General features: G+C 43.3%; 1 protein-coding gene across 4 annotated transcripts in view; it reads left to right on the top strand.

Moving 5' to 3' along the window:
• Positions 1-15980, top strand: part of RBPMS2 (RNA binding protein, mRNA processing factor 2) — a 536932-nt gene that overhangs the window by 337563 nt on the left and 183389 nt on the right. For all 4 annotated transcript variants that reach the window (XM_044077820.1, XM_044077818.1, XM_044077819.1 and 1 more), the window contains exon 5: positions 1977-2127. In XM_044077820.1, coding sequence (XP_043933755.1) covers positions 1977-2127 — 151 coding nt within the window. The remainder of the gene's footprint in view (positions 1-1976; positions 2128-15980) is intronic.

Raw genomic sequence — 15980 nt, 5'->3', positions numbered from 1 at the left:
TATTCTCATGCCTCGTGTCCCTTTTGGCCACAGCTATCGCATGTAATCTCTGCTTTTGCTCTTTCTCTAAAGCCACTGTTTCAGCATGTTATTATTTTGGCATTAAATTTCTCAGTATGTTCATAGCTTCTCAACCTTGTTTTGAACTTGCCAAAGCTCAACTTATCTTGCTTGATGTGGACTGCAAATGGTTTAAATGTTTCAGGCAGTCCATTCAGAATCATTGCAATTAGTAATCCATCACTGAGCTTCTCCGCAGTATTTAAGTGCCGTAATGGCAGTTTCAGCCCAAATAATAGTCTGCAACACTTCAACTGGTAGCCTTCTGGAGGTTTGTTAATTTGGTGTATAGGCTAATTACCCATGGCTTCCCTTTCCCAGCATATTGGTCTCTCAGGATCTGAAGCACTTCTCTGTCTGCAGCTTCTCTCATGAGGAACAAACTTTTGTCATCTAAAAACTGTTAGTTTTGCATAGGTGGTCTCATTTTTCTCCGCGTTGCCTTCCTCATTTTCATCCCCTGCATCCTGCTGCACATTTTGCAAAATGGCGTGTCAGCCCTAGCAAGCGCAGGTGTCCCAAAAACTATCTCCCACAACTCTTAATTCTTTTCATCTCCGTCAAAGCATAGTCTGCCATCAGCTTCCTACTTCCCTCCTGTGCCCATAACCTGTTGGCACGGTCATCTTAAGGGCAGGAAAACTGGGTTAAACATAATTTACAGAGGAAATTGGCAATCAATCTGCTTAAAAACTGAAGAGGGGAACAACCCTAGTTTCCTCTTAAGTACATGATCACATGACCTCTTTTGACCTCTCTACACCAATGATGTCAGTGTAAGAGCACACTAATTTACTCTTTTATTATTGTAAGCCAACACCTACTATTCCTCTGGCTTTCCATCAAATTTCAGTTTTTTTATAAATCGTTACAAAAAGTTCTGATTATGTAATTCATTTGAGATGTATGTTTACTTTGCCTAAATGAGCATGATCAATGGATATAATTTTTGGAAAAGCTGGTCTTGTTAATGGGGTGCCAGTTTTCTGTTTTGACATTGATCAGAAGTATTAGAGGCTTTCTGCTGAGTCTGTATGTATTTGGTCCCTCACAGCATACCTGAAAATTCAGAAATCTTTTCAGGTATAAAAATGAAATGCATTGATACATTCTGTAAGTTTAGCTTTTTGCTACGCTTGCCACTACTGAGTAGCACTGGTATAAAGGGTAAGTTGGCACCTGTAGTCAGAGGTGCAGCTAATTAGAGGGAAATACTAAAACGCCTTTCCCCCTTTTAGGAACTCGCAGCTAATCAGAAGAACTTGCCTAGGTGTTGCCTTTCAGTGAATAGTACTATGGTGACATTGTACAGTGTTTTTTTTAGCAAGAACTTCATTTTCCTCTGTGGTTTGGTAGGCTCTCTTGGGGTAGAACAGTGTAAAATACAACTTTGCTTGTAGATAAAGTTGCTAAAACGTGACCATAGGAGGTCTTTGACACCTTTGTGTAGCCAGTGCTGAACATTTCCCATGCTTTCCTGTATTGCAATTATAAATGTATGTTGTACTGCTTATTAGTAGCCCTTTACATTTTCTGCCCTCCACATGAAATGCAAGTTATACCCGTAAAGCACTAAAAAGCATTTTGCAGATGCTGGATTTTGGTGTCCTATGACTGTACAGAGTTTATAGATTAAACCATTTCCACAGCAAGAAACCGTATTATGCTTGTTTAGCAAAGTGTAGATATAGTTGGTTTGAAGACTTCAGCTAGGAGTAACGAGTCATGATGTTCATAACTGGTATAGTAAAGTCCTAGAATTTAATTTCTAGCTTTGAGTTGGTGTTTTTGTAATGAGAAAATGGGCTTTGAGTTTAGTTGTAGTCTTGGGCTAATAACAAGCAACCTTCTTAAACTTGCAGTATTCAACATTTGTTGTAGATGCACAGTAATTCTTTGCATTTCCCTTTTGTTAGGGAATTCGCTTTGATCCAGAGAACCCACAGACACTGCGACTAGAGTTTGCCAAGGCCAACACTAAAATGGCAAAAAATAAGCTGATGGCAACACCACACCCCACCAATGTGCACCCTGCACTCGGAGCACACTTCATTGCACGTGACCCATGTAAGTATCAAGTAGCACACTTGGCTGGGAATGGTGTATTGACCTAAAGCACCCTGCATTTGCATGTAATCTACTGATTATCTTTAGCTGGAGTTGAATAACTTGAGTGTAATTAGTTTTACTCCTGATAGATTATATAAACCTGATTTGGCTGACAATACTCAGTTTCTTCTGAGCTGGTATGTTCCCTGAAGTACATATCTTCCTCAATGAAACATGTGACTGGCAGTAATGTACTTGTCTAGATGCAAAATTGAGTTCAAATGCTTTGTTTGGTTTTGGGTTTAGGAGAGAAGACTTAAGGACATAAATATTTGCCTACTCATGAAAATGAAAGCTGAAAATAGTTTTAAAGCTTTAGCCAATAGTGTTAATCTTCCCAGAACTGCAGAAATCCCCATTTTCACTTGGTAATGACCACAAGCCTTAGATAAAACTTGCACTGCTGGCCAAAACTGGCTGTTCCAAGTTTGAAAAGTGACTGAAACACAGCAATTAAATGCAGTAATGCTGATTAAATCCACTTGGCACAAAAATAGTGCAGCCTGTAAAACCAAAATCAATTTGTACCTGTAGCTTCAGACTCTGACAAAAATGGTAAACGTACAGGAAAATGACAGCCCACTCACTGATTTAATACCTAGGCACAGGACCCACTTAAAGCAGTGCAAACTGTAAAATGACAGCACAAACCAGGGGCCATGCAAAAGTGATTTTTAGTGTACTGCAGTTACCTTGCCATTTAAATGGACTGGACTTCCTGGAAATACTTGTATTTGAACATTTTATTCCTGTTTTACTGTTAACCATGCAATAGCATTACTGAATCACTCTGAACGTACAAGCTAAAACATTTGGAGGTTTAAATTTTATATATATAATGCAGTTTTAAGTCCCTTTGTTTGGAATGTCAAAGCTCAAGTATCACTCATTGGAGCATGTTGACTCCGAATCTGTTTCTTGTAATAGAGGGTCCTCACCAATTTTAAATTGTAAGTTAAGGGTGGTCTGAAGTTAATACTTACGAGTGAAACCTGATATTGATAATCTTTCAGTGGTTACTTTTCAAGGTTTAACAACCTGAGATTGAAAATAAAGGGGGTATGTTGGTGCAGGGGGCTTACTCCCATGCAAAGAAGCTGGTCTTAGCTAATAAAATACTGAGTAAACTATGAAGGTGTACCATTTACAAGCAAGTATTCTCAAGCTGGTGCATTTTGACTTGAGTACGGGATCTGTATAAAGCAGCTTTAAGAGTGCTGCATTTTATTACTTTATTTGGAAATGCAAATCAGTCTTGCAGCAGAACAGATTTTGAAATTTGCTAATTGCACGCCATGTGAAAACAATTAACTGGCTTTTAAAATTACCTATACTTTTATGTAATGCCAATACTTGACTACAGTACTGCTACTTTAATCTGGGCAGTTGCTGGCATGACACCATAGTGTTTTTTGCACTGCACTCGTATGTATTTACTTGCTGCAGATCAGATTTATCAGCTGGAATGCAACAGCACTGCCCAGTTTTGACTTGCACATTTCTTTCTTCCTCCTCCAGAGCAATACCAAGTATTTTGTTAGATGCGAAGACTTAAAACATGCCCTGGTATTTGCTTTGACACACTAGTTGGCTGGAGCTGTTTGGCAAATGGGCAGACAATGGTTTAGTACATTTAGGTACTAGAGAATCCATATATTTTTCATGCGAGTACTGTGGACTAAAAAATTTATGCCACATTTCCTTCACTTTTGCTGCTTTTTCTGTCATGGAAAAGAGCAGCTTACATTTTTCTTGATCAGTCTGATGTGTAGTCTTGCATTGGATAAGTATAATTGAGTGTTTAACCTTTTGGTACTTGTGTACATTAGGGGTACAGAAGCCTTGCTATGTTAAATTTAAGCCTGTATTTTTGGTTTATTGAGTTGCTTTATTTCCCCCTGTTTGTAATTTACAAGGCTATTGATTGTGAAGATTTTAAGAAGTGTAGCCTTGCATTACCATGCTAGTTTCTAGCCCTTACATTTTGCATATGAATAAACCAAAGATGGTCCAAACAAACATATTTAAGCAAACTTTTCCCTATCCATGAAACACTGGCACTAAACCAAGGGTTGATCTGTGGTTAATCTTAACTCTATTCAGTTTGGATAAATGGGAAGTACTTTGCTTTAGGTGGAGTACAAGACGAAAGTACATGGCAGTATTCTCTAATATGCTTATCCTTCCATCATGTTCTAGTTTGCAAAACAGAGATCCCTTGATTGGGTGTTGGATACCATACGACTTATGAATGTGTAATGGTGGTCACAGAACAGGAGCTGTAAATAACTTTACCATGAGATGTCACCTGTCAGTCTAATACTTAAAGGGATAAGGCTTTGAGATAGTCTGCATAGTTTGATGTAGGCCCCTGAATTTTAGTGTGTGGTAGTCATTGTCGTGACAAATTATCGGACATGCCTACTTAAAGGAGCATTGTACTCTAGCCTAATGAGTGCAGAGTTCTGTGGAACAATTACATAGCTGGACCTGGATGTGATGCCCTTGGGTATAAGCTGTGAGATGAAAATCCTTACACCAGTGGATGCAAGGTGGTCAAAGGATATTTCTTTGACACAAATTCCCAGATTCCTAACTTCAGGATCACTGTTCAGATCTGTTATCAAATAAGTTGTACACTTTTTTTTAGTTTTGACCCCAGCTGTTTTCTGGGGACAGGCCTCCCTGTGGAGGATCTTGGTGTCCCCTGAGAGTATGATGGTGCTAAGTTTGGTCATCTTAACTTGGTTAGCCACAAACCCTTAATATTAGCTTTGATTTCCATGATGAAAATACTAGAGGACTTGTCTAAAGATTGAACCTTGGGATGCAATGTGAGGTATTACCAACGCTGCCTGGAGAAGTAGGGCTGGATGTGTAACATGCCAGCACAGCTAGCTGGAATTGTGTAAAGAATTGCATGTCATTTGTATATCAAACTGATTTGTACAGGTGCTTGTGTTGAAAAAATGTACTGACGGTATTGTAACTGAGGACATGTATTCTTTAACAGAGGGTACTGGAAGAGAAGATGTTGATCTCAGTCCAGCTGACTTTGAAAAATAGTAAAATTAAATTGCTTAATTTAAGTCAAAGATTGTATCTTACAGTTCTGATTGTAGCCAGAGACAAACTGTCTGGGAAAATGAGTACAAGGAAGTTTCCTGTATTGTCTCTAGCAGGGAACTAATTGCTACTCTGGAAGAGTGGAAGTGTTTTATGGTTTTATGACTTCCAGAAGCTGCAACAGATATTGGCAAGCTGTGTAGTGACAACTGCTAAATCTTTTCAGCTTCTAGCCAGGGGGGGGGGGGGGTAGCAAGGGAACCAGAACTCAAATGACCAGATGCATGTGATGTCATTCTGGAATCTATCATTAAAATACGTTTTAGAGCACACTGTTTTTGGAACCTGACAAGGAAGGACCCCCTCGCCTATTTCATCTTGCCTTGCTCTAGTAAGTGAACTGTTTTTCAATCTGTTGGTCAATCTTTGTTCAGATGTGGTCAGCCATAAAAGGATTCTTTTGCAGTAGAGATTAGTCTTCCCAACTAAAGGTAGAAGTTTATTTTACAAAGTGTTTTAAACTTCAAGCCACAATACAGATCATAAGTTCATGTGGAAGGCTTCTCAAATAAGAATACAGAGCTTGAAAGTTCAGTTTCATATTTTCACAGTAAAACTAGAGTGTGTACAGTAAGTACTTTAAACCTAGCTAGTCTTTAAGGACCAGTAACTTGGGCTGCTTGTGATTAAGAAATTTTACCTTGTAAAAAGTATAGTATTGCAATATATCTTATAAAGTATAATTTCTCATTCCACTTGTTTCACCCCTTGCTTCCGAGGTTATGGGATATTCAGGAAAATATAGCTGATGTCCATTAATCGCCAGTTTTGTCCAAAGATTTTTGTCTTGCACAAATCCGAACTCTCTTCACTTTCCACATAATGAAGGGTTATTCAACTTTGGCCAAATTCTCAGTTTATAGTACAGTCCTCTAAGAACAGAGGCAAAGATCATTATCTTGGCTTAAAATTTAAGCTTCATGGGTACCCTTGTATTCCTACAAGGTATACTAAATATAACCTGCTGTAGTGAAGATTAGCTTTATTTCTGTAAATCCAGCTGGTGTTACAAAACATTAACCTATACCAATTAAGTGCAAAGTTAAACTTTCCTTAAATGAAGTAGCACAAATGAATATATTTATCCTTATCTGCAAGTAAAATTGAAGGGTAATTGTTGCTTGTCAAGGAGCTTGAATGGTAAATTAGATTGTGCATACTGTACAACGCACCTATACATTTCCGTCTTAAAATTGGAACTCCAGCAGCAAATATTTTAACATTGTTTGCTAGAATTTTAAATGCTTTCAGTGATGGCCACTTTTATATCAGATTACTTGTACATCATGGCATGAAGTGATTGTACCCATAATTATGCCTGTTAGTCTTGTATCCCTTTTTCTGGTGCTGCTTTCCTAATCTGCAAATAAGATATCTAGTCCTGTTTAAAGGTAACCTTGACTTAAAATGGATTCCATTCCCTCTGTAGTGATTGTGACCCCCCTGCACTGGCCCAGTAATCAAGCAGCACCCTTTCTGTCCAACCAGCGCTTCATGTCCCTACACAAGTGGCCAGCACGCACACAAAGATCTGATTTGTATACAAACAGACATTCCTGGGGAAGGCTGGCACAGGTTTACTAGCTATGCTCCCTTCTGCCCAGACTACAAGGTAGTTAACCACTACTTGGCTTCTCTAAGGCCCTTACAAAGGGTGACCAATCCTACTGTGTAATGTTACCGTTCTAAAAATGGTAAGTGTAACCAAGGCTAATGGAGTGGCCTGTACAGTGTCGCTAAATACCTATGCAAGTAATTTAAGAGCTTAAATGTGTCAAATATCTGCCACAAAGACTTAAATATATTTAATAAATAACAGAACAAGTCAATTACTCAATCAGCACAGTAACTACAGAGTTCAGAATCACAGGAAATATTTTAAAACCTTGCAGGACAGTCTCAAATACAGAACCTCTAAACTAATATTTACTATATACCTATGTCTAAAAGAAACTATTGTATCCTAGACTTAAAGGCAAATGCAGAGAAGTGCTGAATGGATGTTTCTATGTCCACGATAAGATACTTTCTCCGAGAGCGTTCTTAAATTACTATCAAACATCACTGCTGGGTCAACTTGGATGACATCACTCATCTGCTTTCAGCTCCCAGGCTAACAGATACCAATATTTTATCCAATGTGTGAGAAGTGCACCTCTCAGGGGTGCAGCTGCTAGGAAGCAATAAAATGCTTTACATTTTAAACCTAGTAAATGCTGTTTTCAAGACCAATAGGAAAACATTTGGCTCTAGACATTGCTTACTGAGGGATAACCTTGTAAAACACTTCACTTTTCAACTTATTTTCTTGAAGTTTTGCAAGCTAACTCTGTTCCAGTTTCTATTAAAACAGTTGCACAGGTTTATAGTTTATATACATTTCTGTTCTTTTCTAGTAGGGTACACTGTGGTTACATTCTTGAAGCTCAGTGCAGAACATACAGTTCAGCACACTTCTGCACCGGTAGTTAATATACACATAACGTAATTCTCTTACATTTGGAAGACCAGCATCTGAATCATAATCACAAATGACCCCCTAGCAACAAAATTCCAGATAGCTGGGCTGGCAGTGTCGCATTTCTCCCCTCCCTGAAAACTCAAGCTAGTTTTTCAAGTGACCCTTGAGAAACATTGCTTGAGAGGGTGAGCATATCTGGGAATACCTTTCCCCATTCCCCATCTTTAGAGCCCATCTGTGACCTTTCTAACCCCACTGTGGTGCTGCACTGTCATGCCATATATGCTTGCAACTCTAGGCTCCACCTTAGTAACTTGGCATTTTGCTGGCTCAATATAGTCATGTTAAGGGATTGTGGTCTAACTACAGTGAATTTCCTTCTGTACAGATGAGGCTGAAGTTTCTGCCGTGCCCCCACTATGGCTCGGCATTCCTTTTCTACAGCTGCATAGCATTCCTACCTGGGTTGGAGCCTATGACTGAGAAACAACTGGGTGCTCTTCTGAAGAAACCTGGATAAGTACAGCCCCCCACCCCATGGTTTGAAGCATCCACCCGCACAACAAATTCTTTGCTATAATCTGGACTGGCTAGCACAGGGGGTCCTCCCAAAGCTTCTGAAATGCCTGCTCACATGCTGGGGTCCACTCTACCTTATCTGGCCTGTTTTTCCTCATCAGCTCTGAGGAGCAGCTATGGTACTATAACTGGGGATGAAATTTCTGTAGTATGCTGCTGTCCCCAAAAATGCCTTCTCCTGCTTTTTGGTAACTGGGCGCTGGCCATGCCTGAATGGCTTCCACTCTGGCAGGTTCTGGCCTGATCTTAATACTCCCCACTCTGTCCCAGGTAGGAGATCTCTGCCATGCTCACCTGACTATTTGCTGGGCTTAATGGTCAACCCTGCCCTCTCTAGTCTGCCCAGTAGCTCCCTGAAATGAAGGTGCTCTTGCCAGGAATGGCTGTAAATGGCAATATCTTCTAGGTAAGCAAGGGCAAAAATCTCCTGCTCCTGCTAGGATATGATCTACCAGCCTATTGAAAGTTGCTGGGGCATTTTTTTTATCTTAAAGGGCATCTTTGTGAACTCATTCAAGCCAAAATGAGTCACAAAGGCTGACCCCTCTCTAGCACTGGGAGTCGAGGGCACCTGGCAGTAACCCTTGGGAAGATCAATGATTTCAAGATGCTCTAGGGGTTCATCTGTCCGAAGCATGGGGTAAGCATCCAACTATGTGTGACTAATTTCCTGTAGTCCACACAACTTTGTGCTGCCATCCTCCTTTGGTTACCAGCACCACTGGGGAAGCCCAGGGACTGCTGGACTCCTGACTTACCCCTAGTTCCAATATTTCCTTTATCTCCTCCCTTGGAGTCTCTCTGGCACCTTCTAAGGGGCCTGCTTAATAGTTTTTTGGGGTCCTGTATCCACATGGTGCTGCACCAGGTGGCTGCACCCTGGTTTCCCAGTGAACATGTCCCAAACTTCTGTAACACTACTTGGATTTCTCAAATCTGGGTAGGGTATAGCTGCGGGGACAGTACTACCCCTTCCACTGTGGTGTCGGTCAGCCTCACAGAGATCCGTCTCCAGATCCCCCTAAGACTCCTCTTGCCATCCACTGGAAATGCTCAGCACAAGGGCCTCCCTATCATGGTAGTTTCATTATGTTAACATGGTACAATTTGTGCTCCTGCCTGGCAGTTCTACCATGTAGTTAACATCACCAACCTCCTTACCACCTTGTAGGGTTCCTTCCAAGCTACATGCAGCTTGTTTGACAGGAATAAGAACAATTACCTGCTGCCCTACAGCATAAGTCTTGAGCATTCCTATCATACCAGACCTTTTTCTGCTGTTGGACTTCTGCCAGGTTCTCCTGGGCCAAGCCCATGAGTTCCCAGAGCCTTGTCCTGAGGTTTAGGACATATGCCACAATAGTCCTTGTGGAATTCACACTCACCCTCCCACTCATCTTGAATGAAATCTAGCGGTCCCCTCACCCTATGGCCCATACAGTAACTCAAAGGGTGAAAAACCTGTGGATTCCTGGAGAACCTCTCTGTAAGCAAAGAGATGAGGCAAATATTTGCCCCAGTTCTCAAACTGGTCTGCAAATGCCTGAAGCACAGTCTTTGAGTATGGGGTTTATCCTCTCAAGTCCATTAGTCTGGGGATGGTAGGGGTGGTCTTTACGTGCTTCACATCACAGTACTTCCACAGACAAACCAGCAAGTATGACATGAAATTGGCACCTCTGTCAGTATTTCTTTTCGGAAAACTACCCTACTGAAAATCTCTAACAGCATTTGCCACCTTTTCTACCTCAGTGAAGGACAGCCAGTCCCTCAGGGTATCTGGCAGCATAATCTACTGACACTAGAATATACTTTTTCCCTGTGCAATTTGGGGTACTCAGAGGCCACACTATCCATAGCTACCCTCTTAAATGGCTCTTCAATCACAGGCAAAGGTGTCAGAGGAGCTTTCACCTTGTCTCCTGCCTTGCCTGCATTTTGGCACTGCACAGGTCCTGCAGTACCCTGTTACATCTCTGGAAATCCCAGGCCAATAGAAGTTCAGCATAATACGTCTTTGCATATGTTATGCCTCTATGACCTGCAAAGGAAATATGGGCTATGGCTAGAAGTGCCATATGGTAGGATCTAGGCACTGCCAACTGCGTTCTCACCCTCTACCCCTCCCGCAGGGGTCTGCTCTCTACAGTAACCCTTTGTCCCATTATGCAGATTTCCCCCTTCCCTTGAGAATCAGATGCCTTACTAGCTACCTCCCTCAGGTCTTGTAATGCAGGGTCTGAGAGCTGAGCCAGTCTGGGCTCTTAGTAACCCTTCCCATCTCCCCTTCCACAGGAAGTCTGGTATCCCTCTGACAGCGGTGCCTCACTGTCTGCCATCGTGCTACTACTCACTTCTGCCCTTGCAGTCACTCTGTCCAAAGGAACATCGGTACCCGCAAGCAGCTGTGGCTCACCTTCAGTATCCTTGCTAGAGGGCATCTCCCTCCCTGAAGTAACAACCTCACCAGTCCTGGCTGCAAGTGTGTGGTCAGTCTGGGTCTCCCCCAGGCTACCCAGACCAACATTCTTATCTCTGACTGCGTGTAACTGCATCTACACTACACTGCATTATCAGCATCATTCCCTATCTGGACATCTGCAGGGATAGCCTCAAACACCTACTTCCTTTTCCACCCTCTGGGTCAAGGTGAACCCTAGTCAAAGGTATTTGGAGTGGGGTTCCTCCTAAAGCTGTAACTGGAGTAGACTGCAGAAGCACGTAGTGCTCCTCTAACCATTGCAGGCTTCACAATGGTTGGGTCTCTGGGTCTCTGGGTCTCTGGGTCTCTGGGTCTCTGGGTCTCTGGGTCTCTGGGTCTCTGGGTCTCTGGGTCTCTGGGTCTCTGGGTCTCTGGGTCTCTGGGTCTCTGGGTCTCTGGGTCTCTGGGTCTCTGGGTCTCTGGGTCTCTGGGTCTCTGGGTCTCTGGGTCTCTGGGTCTCTGGGTCTCTGGGTCTCTGGGTCTCTGGGTCTCTGGGTCTCTGGGTCTCTGGGTCTCTGGGTCTCTGGGTCTCTGGGTCTCTGGGTCTCTGGGTCTCTGGGTCTCATGCACTAAGGATATAACCTCTTGTGGTAGTTTGATACCATTGTTATCTCTAGACCTACTGTTGGCATTTTGTCATTCCCATTTACTGGCTCTTCCACCTTCTGTTCCCCACCTTGCCTCCATGGACATCTGTATGTTACATGGCCCCACTGGGTGCATTTAAAACATTTAACCCTTGCTCCTGGGCATGTAACTGGACTAGTGGCTTCCCCTGCTACTAGCAGATTGTTGGGGGCAGTCTGGGCTGCCCACCATGGGTTCCCTTAGACCCATGAGTAGCACTGGGTGTCCCTTTCCTGTGCAATGATTCCCTGCTTGCTGTGCATAGGTCCTCTCTCCTTCCCCCAACTCATCTGCAGTAGTGCATAGTCTTATCAGCTAACCAGATTCTCATATCCTCAGGCAAAGTTCTAAGGGCTTGTTCCCTCATCAAAAGGTCTGCCAGCCCTTCAAAAGTGGTGATCTGACATCCGCTCATCCACCTGTGAAAGTGCTTAGTTCAAAAACATATTCACACTTATCTACCTTGCATCTATGCTCAACTTTTCCCCATAAGCTTCAGGTGTTAACTTAAAGCATTCTAACAAACTCATTTTGACTGTGTTATAATTTAAACAGTCTATCAGTTTAGAAATTGCAGTTACAGCTTTACCATGGAGTAAGGGGGTTAGGAACCATACCTAGAGCCCGTGGTCAATATTATACTATTTACATGCCCTCAAACATATGAATGAAACTATCAAAATTATACCCCTCTGTAAATTGGTGAAGAAATTTACTGACCTTTGCTTTTGGGGTTTTGTTACTCCCATTACCTCCATGACTCTGAAGTCAGCATCTCCTTTTCATGTTGCCTCTGCCTCTTTCTCCTCACCCTGCAGACATTGCAGTTTCTCATTTTCCTCAGCTTCCAGATGTCTGTCTCTGCTGCTTCTATTTCCAAATGCTTGGCCTCCAACTAGAGTCTCTTCAGATGGATTAAGTCATCTGTGGAAAGACTGATCTGTCCTTTTTAAGAGTTGTACATCTCCACAGCCAGTCTCCTGGTTGCTATTTGATGCAGCTGTGACTAAAGCTGCAATCATGTCTGCTTTAGTCAGGTTGGCATGCACCAGTCCTTTAGCCTGGCACATAGCCAATTGTCTCCTTGTCACCTTGCCAAACTCTTCTGCTGACATACTTGCCTGTTCTCCCTGACTAAGCTAACAAAGACATTTAAAACAATTATATGAACTCTGAATATTCACTGCGTGGCTGAGTACAAACACCTTCAGTGACCACTGTTCACAGGCTACAGGAATTGAATATCCACACCACTACAAGCCAATTAATGTGATGTGGCTATCTCACCAGTCAACCAGTTGGTGTATGATGTGGCTATCCCACCACTGACAATGACGCCTCTGCACTGGCCCAGGATTCATGGAGCCTCAATCCTCGCCACTGGCAAAAGTGAGGGACATACACAGTAGGAGGATGGCAAGTACACACAAAGTGAAGTACAATTTTCCTTAGGAGTGCGCACAAAAAGTCTGTGGCTAGTTTCTGCCTTTCTCCAGATCCCCAATAAGACTCCCCACTGGCACAGCTATAGGGTTGAGATTTTTTTTTGCATGGTGAAGCCAAAACCTTCAGCGCCCTCTGTCCAGTGCTTTGTGTCCCTGCCCAAGTAGCTGACTCACAGATTTGATTTGTATACAGACACTCCTGGGGAAGGCTGGCACAGGTTTACTAGCTATGCCCCCTTCAGCCCAAACTGTAAGGTAGTTATCACTGCCTCCAATCAGCTACTCTAATGCCCTTACAAAGGGTGACCAGTCCTACTGTGTAATGTTACTATAATCCAAATGGTAAGTATGACCAACAGCAAGGCTAATGGAGTGGCCTGTACAGTGTCAAATACTTATGCAAGTACTCAAAGAGCTTAAATAGGTCTCACAAGCAGCCACAAAGATGGGTTTAAATATATTTAATAAATAAAAACAAGAAAATACTCAACACAACTACAGAGTTCAGTCTCACAGGAAATATTTTAAAACTTTGTAGGGCAGTCTCAAATACAGAGAACATCTAAACTAATCTTTATTATATTCCTGTCTATATCTAAAAGAAATTGTACCCTAGACCGACTTACAGAGCAAGACCAATGTAGATGAGAAGTGCTGCATGGATGTTTCTAGGTCCAAGACGAGATACAAAACCCCATCTTTCTCTGAGCGAGAGTTCTTAAATTACCATCAAACATTACTACTGGGTCAACTTGGATGAAATCGCGGTCACCTGCCTTCATTTCCCAGGCTAACAGATACCAACAATTTTATCTCTGAAGTCCACATTTCTCAGATGTGCAGCTGCTAGGATGCAATAAAACACTTCACATTTTAAATCTAGTAATTTCCGTTTCAAGATTATGGGAAATCCTCTATCTCTAAACATTGCTTACTGAGAGAGCACAATCATAAAACACTTTACATCTGAAGTAGTTTACTTCATTTGATCTTCAACCTTTGGGTCATGGATCCATATCAGATCTGGCATAACCATATATCCAACATCTGATCTGAGCTCCAACCTCCTCCCCTTACCTTTAATGCCCCAGGTCTCCTTCCTCCCTTTAGATCTCATTTGCCACTAGAAAATCAAGCATTGTGGTCAGAGTTCTAGGCTAGTGTTTGAGTGCAATTTTGTGATTTTTTTCCTTTAACTTTTTTCTTAGCTTTACTTTCTATCCTCCCCATGCAGTCATCGGAATTTAAAAACAAACTGCCTTTTTCCTGTTTGGTGTGAGTATGTGTATTCTGGGCCTGTTTAGGGACATGGCTGAAACACCTAAACTAGGTTTCATAAAGTACACAGTATGTGGCCATAAGCTCTTCCTGGCCAATGGTCACACTCTGGGTGGTGTGTTTGGTGGTGGCCCCCACTTACAAACCTGTCCTATCTGTGCTGGGTTTAATTCCAGGGCACTGAAGGACAGGAGGGATTAACTTGTAAAGGGCCTACTTCCCTCTCTAGGGACTAGCTTCTACACCCCACACTTCAGGTACAGCAGCTTCTACCTCTTTCCCAGTATCTGGGACTCGTACCCCACCAAGAGGTCTGGGGAAGGGGAGAATTCCACAAAAGACAGGCCAACAGACTGCCCGTCGACCTGGAACCATTTTCTCAGTTTCTCCCTGGAGCAGGAGGAATCCTGGATCCGGTCACCCATACAGGCCCCCCCCCCCCCACCATCGGCACTCCAGACTGATATCAGTAGTTTCATCCTCCCACTCCACCCAGAGCCTTAGTAAAGCAGAGATGGATAAGATGATGCAGAGGTTTATCTGCCCCCAAATTCAGATGGGCGTCTTGCTATCCCCCCTCCCTCTGGAGGGAGGAGCTTGCAGCCTTTCTTTACTTGGATCACTCCTCTGTTCTGGCCTTTGGTTTCTGACACCTTGCATCATTGGACCCTCTGGGTCGAGGGAGTCTGAGCCGATGGTACCTTGTACCTCGATGCGGGCCATTACCTTGAGTATTTGATCCAAATTGGTCTGATTAGAGCTCTGAGCCGTAGCTTCTGGGTCAGAGCCGAGGGGGGTGCGGTCAGCTCAGTGTGCATCAGAACTCAGTATTGCCCTCTATCTCTGTTCCTGGAGTTTCGGCTCCAACTACCCTGTTGGTCAGAGGGGAATGGCTCTGCCTGCCAATTCTCAGGATGTCCGTTCTCCTTCAGCCTTTGTTGTGGAGAAGTTTGTCAGACTCCTTGGACTCTGCCTCAACTCGCTCCAGTTTGGGTACGGTTGTGACCATTTTACCATCTCAGAGACAGCCTGTACCAGTTTTGCCTCTGGGAGCAGCAGGATGTTTGTGAGTCCTTCCCAGAGATTACCACTGAGATTCCTTGCAAACGGATGTGTAAGAGGAGGAGATTGGATTCCCCACTGGGAGTCCCTCACCTAAGATACTGATTTGGAGTAAGAGGGATGCCCCCCCATCACCTCCGAGGAAGAGGGATGCCCCCATCATCCCAGAGGAGGTCTCCTTTGAAGACCTCATGGAACTCCACCAGTGGAGTGAGGGGTGGTCTGCCCAAAAACTGACCTGACGAGTCAGTGATCAGAGATGCATTCGGCACAAGCCCATTTACTTCCTGGGTGTCCTCTCCTGTGGATCCCTTAGTGGACCCAATATCTCTGGCATGGAAGGAATCTGATATGGTGGAGCCTATCCCTAAGTGCCTTGATAAAGTACTTGGCCTCCCTTCAGACCGGGCATGGAACAAAGGGTCCCCAGTTGCAATAGTGATGGTAGCTGCCACCAAGAAAGAGCTCGCTCAGGAGAGCTCTTTGGTCCATCCTCGTGACCAAGAGTCACTGGCATTGGATCAATTTGGGAAGCAGATCTACATTTCAGCCACCTTCTCAGTAAGAGTGCTGAATTATATGGCATATGTGATTCGGCTGCAGGCAGGGAGACCTAGTGAAGGAGATTGCAAAGTCTACCCTGGAGTCCATGTCGGTGGGAGACTGTTTTCACAATCTGACACATCTGAGTCATCTCTCCCATGCTACTGAGGGAGCTGCTAGGACAGCTGGCACAGGTGTTGCCATTAGG

This window comes from Protopterus annectens, chromosome 7.part0, assembly GCF_019279795.1.
Source record: "Protopterus annectens isolate FY-2018-M chromosome 7.part0, PAN1.0, whole genome shotgun sequence".
NCBI classification, from domain to species: domain Eukaryota; kingdom Metazoa; phylum Chordata; order Ceratodontiformes; family Protopteridae; genus Protopterus; species Protopterus annectens.
The sequence above is the reverse complement of the archived record's forward strand: the minus strand, read 5'-3'. Positions and strand labels throughout refer to the sequence as shown.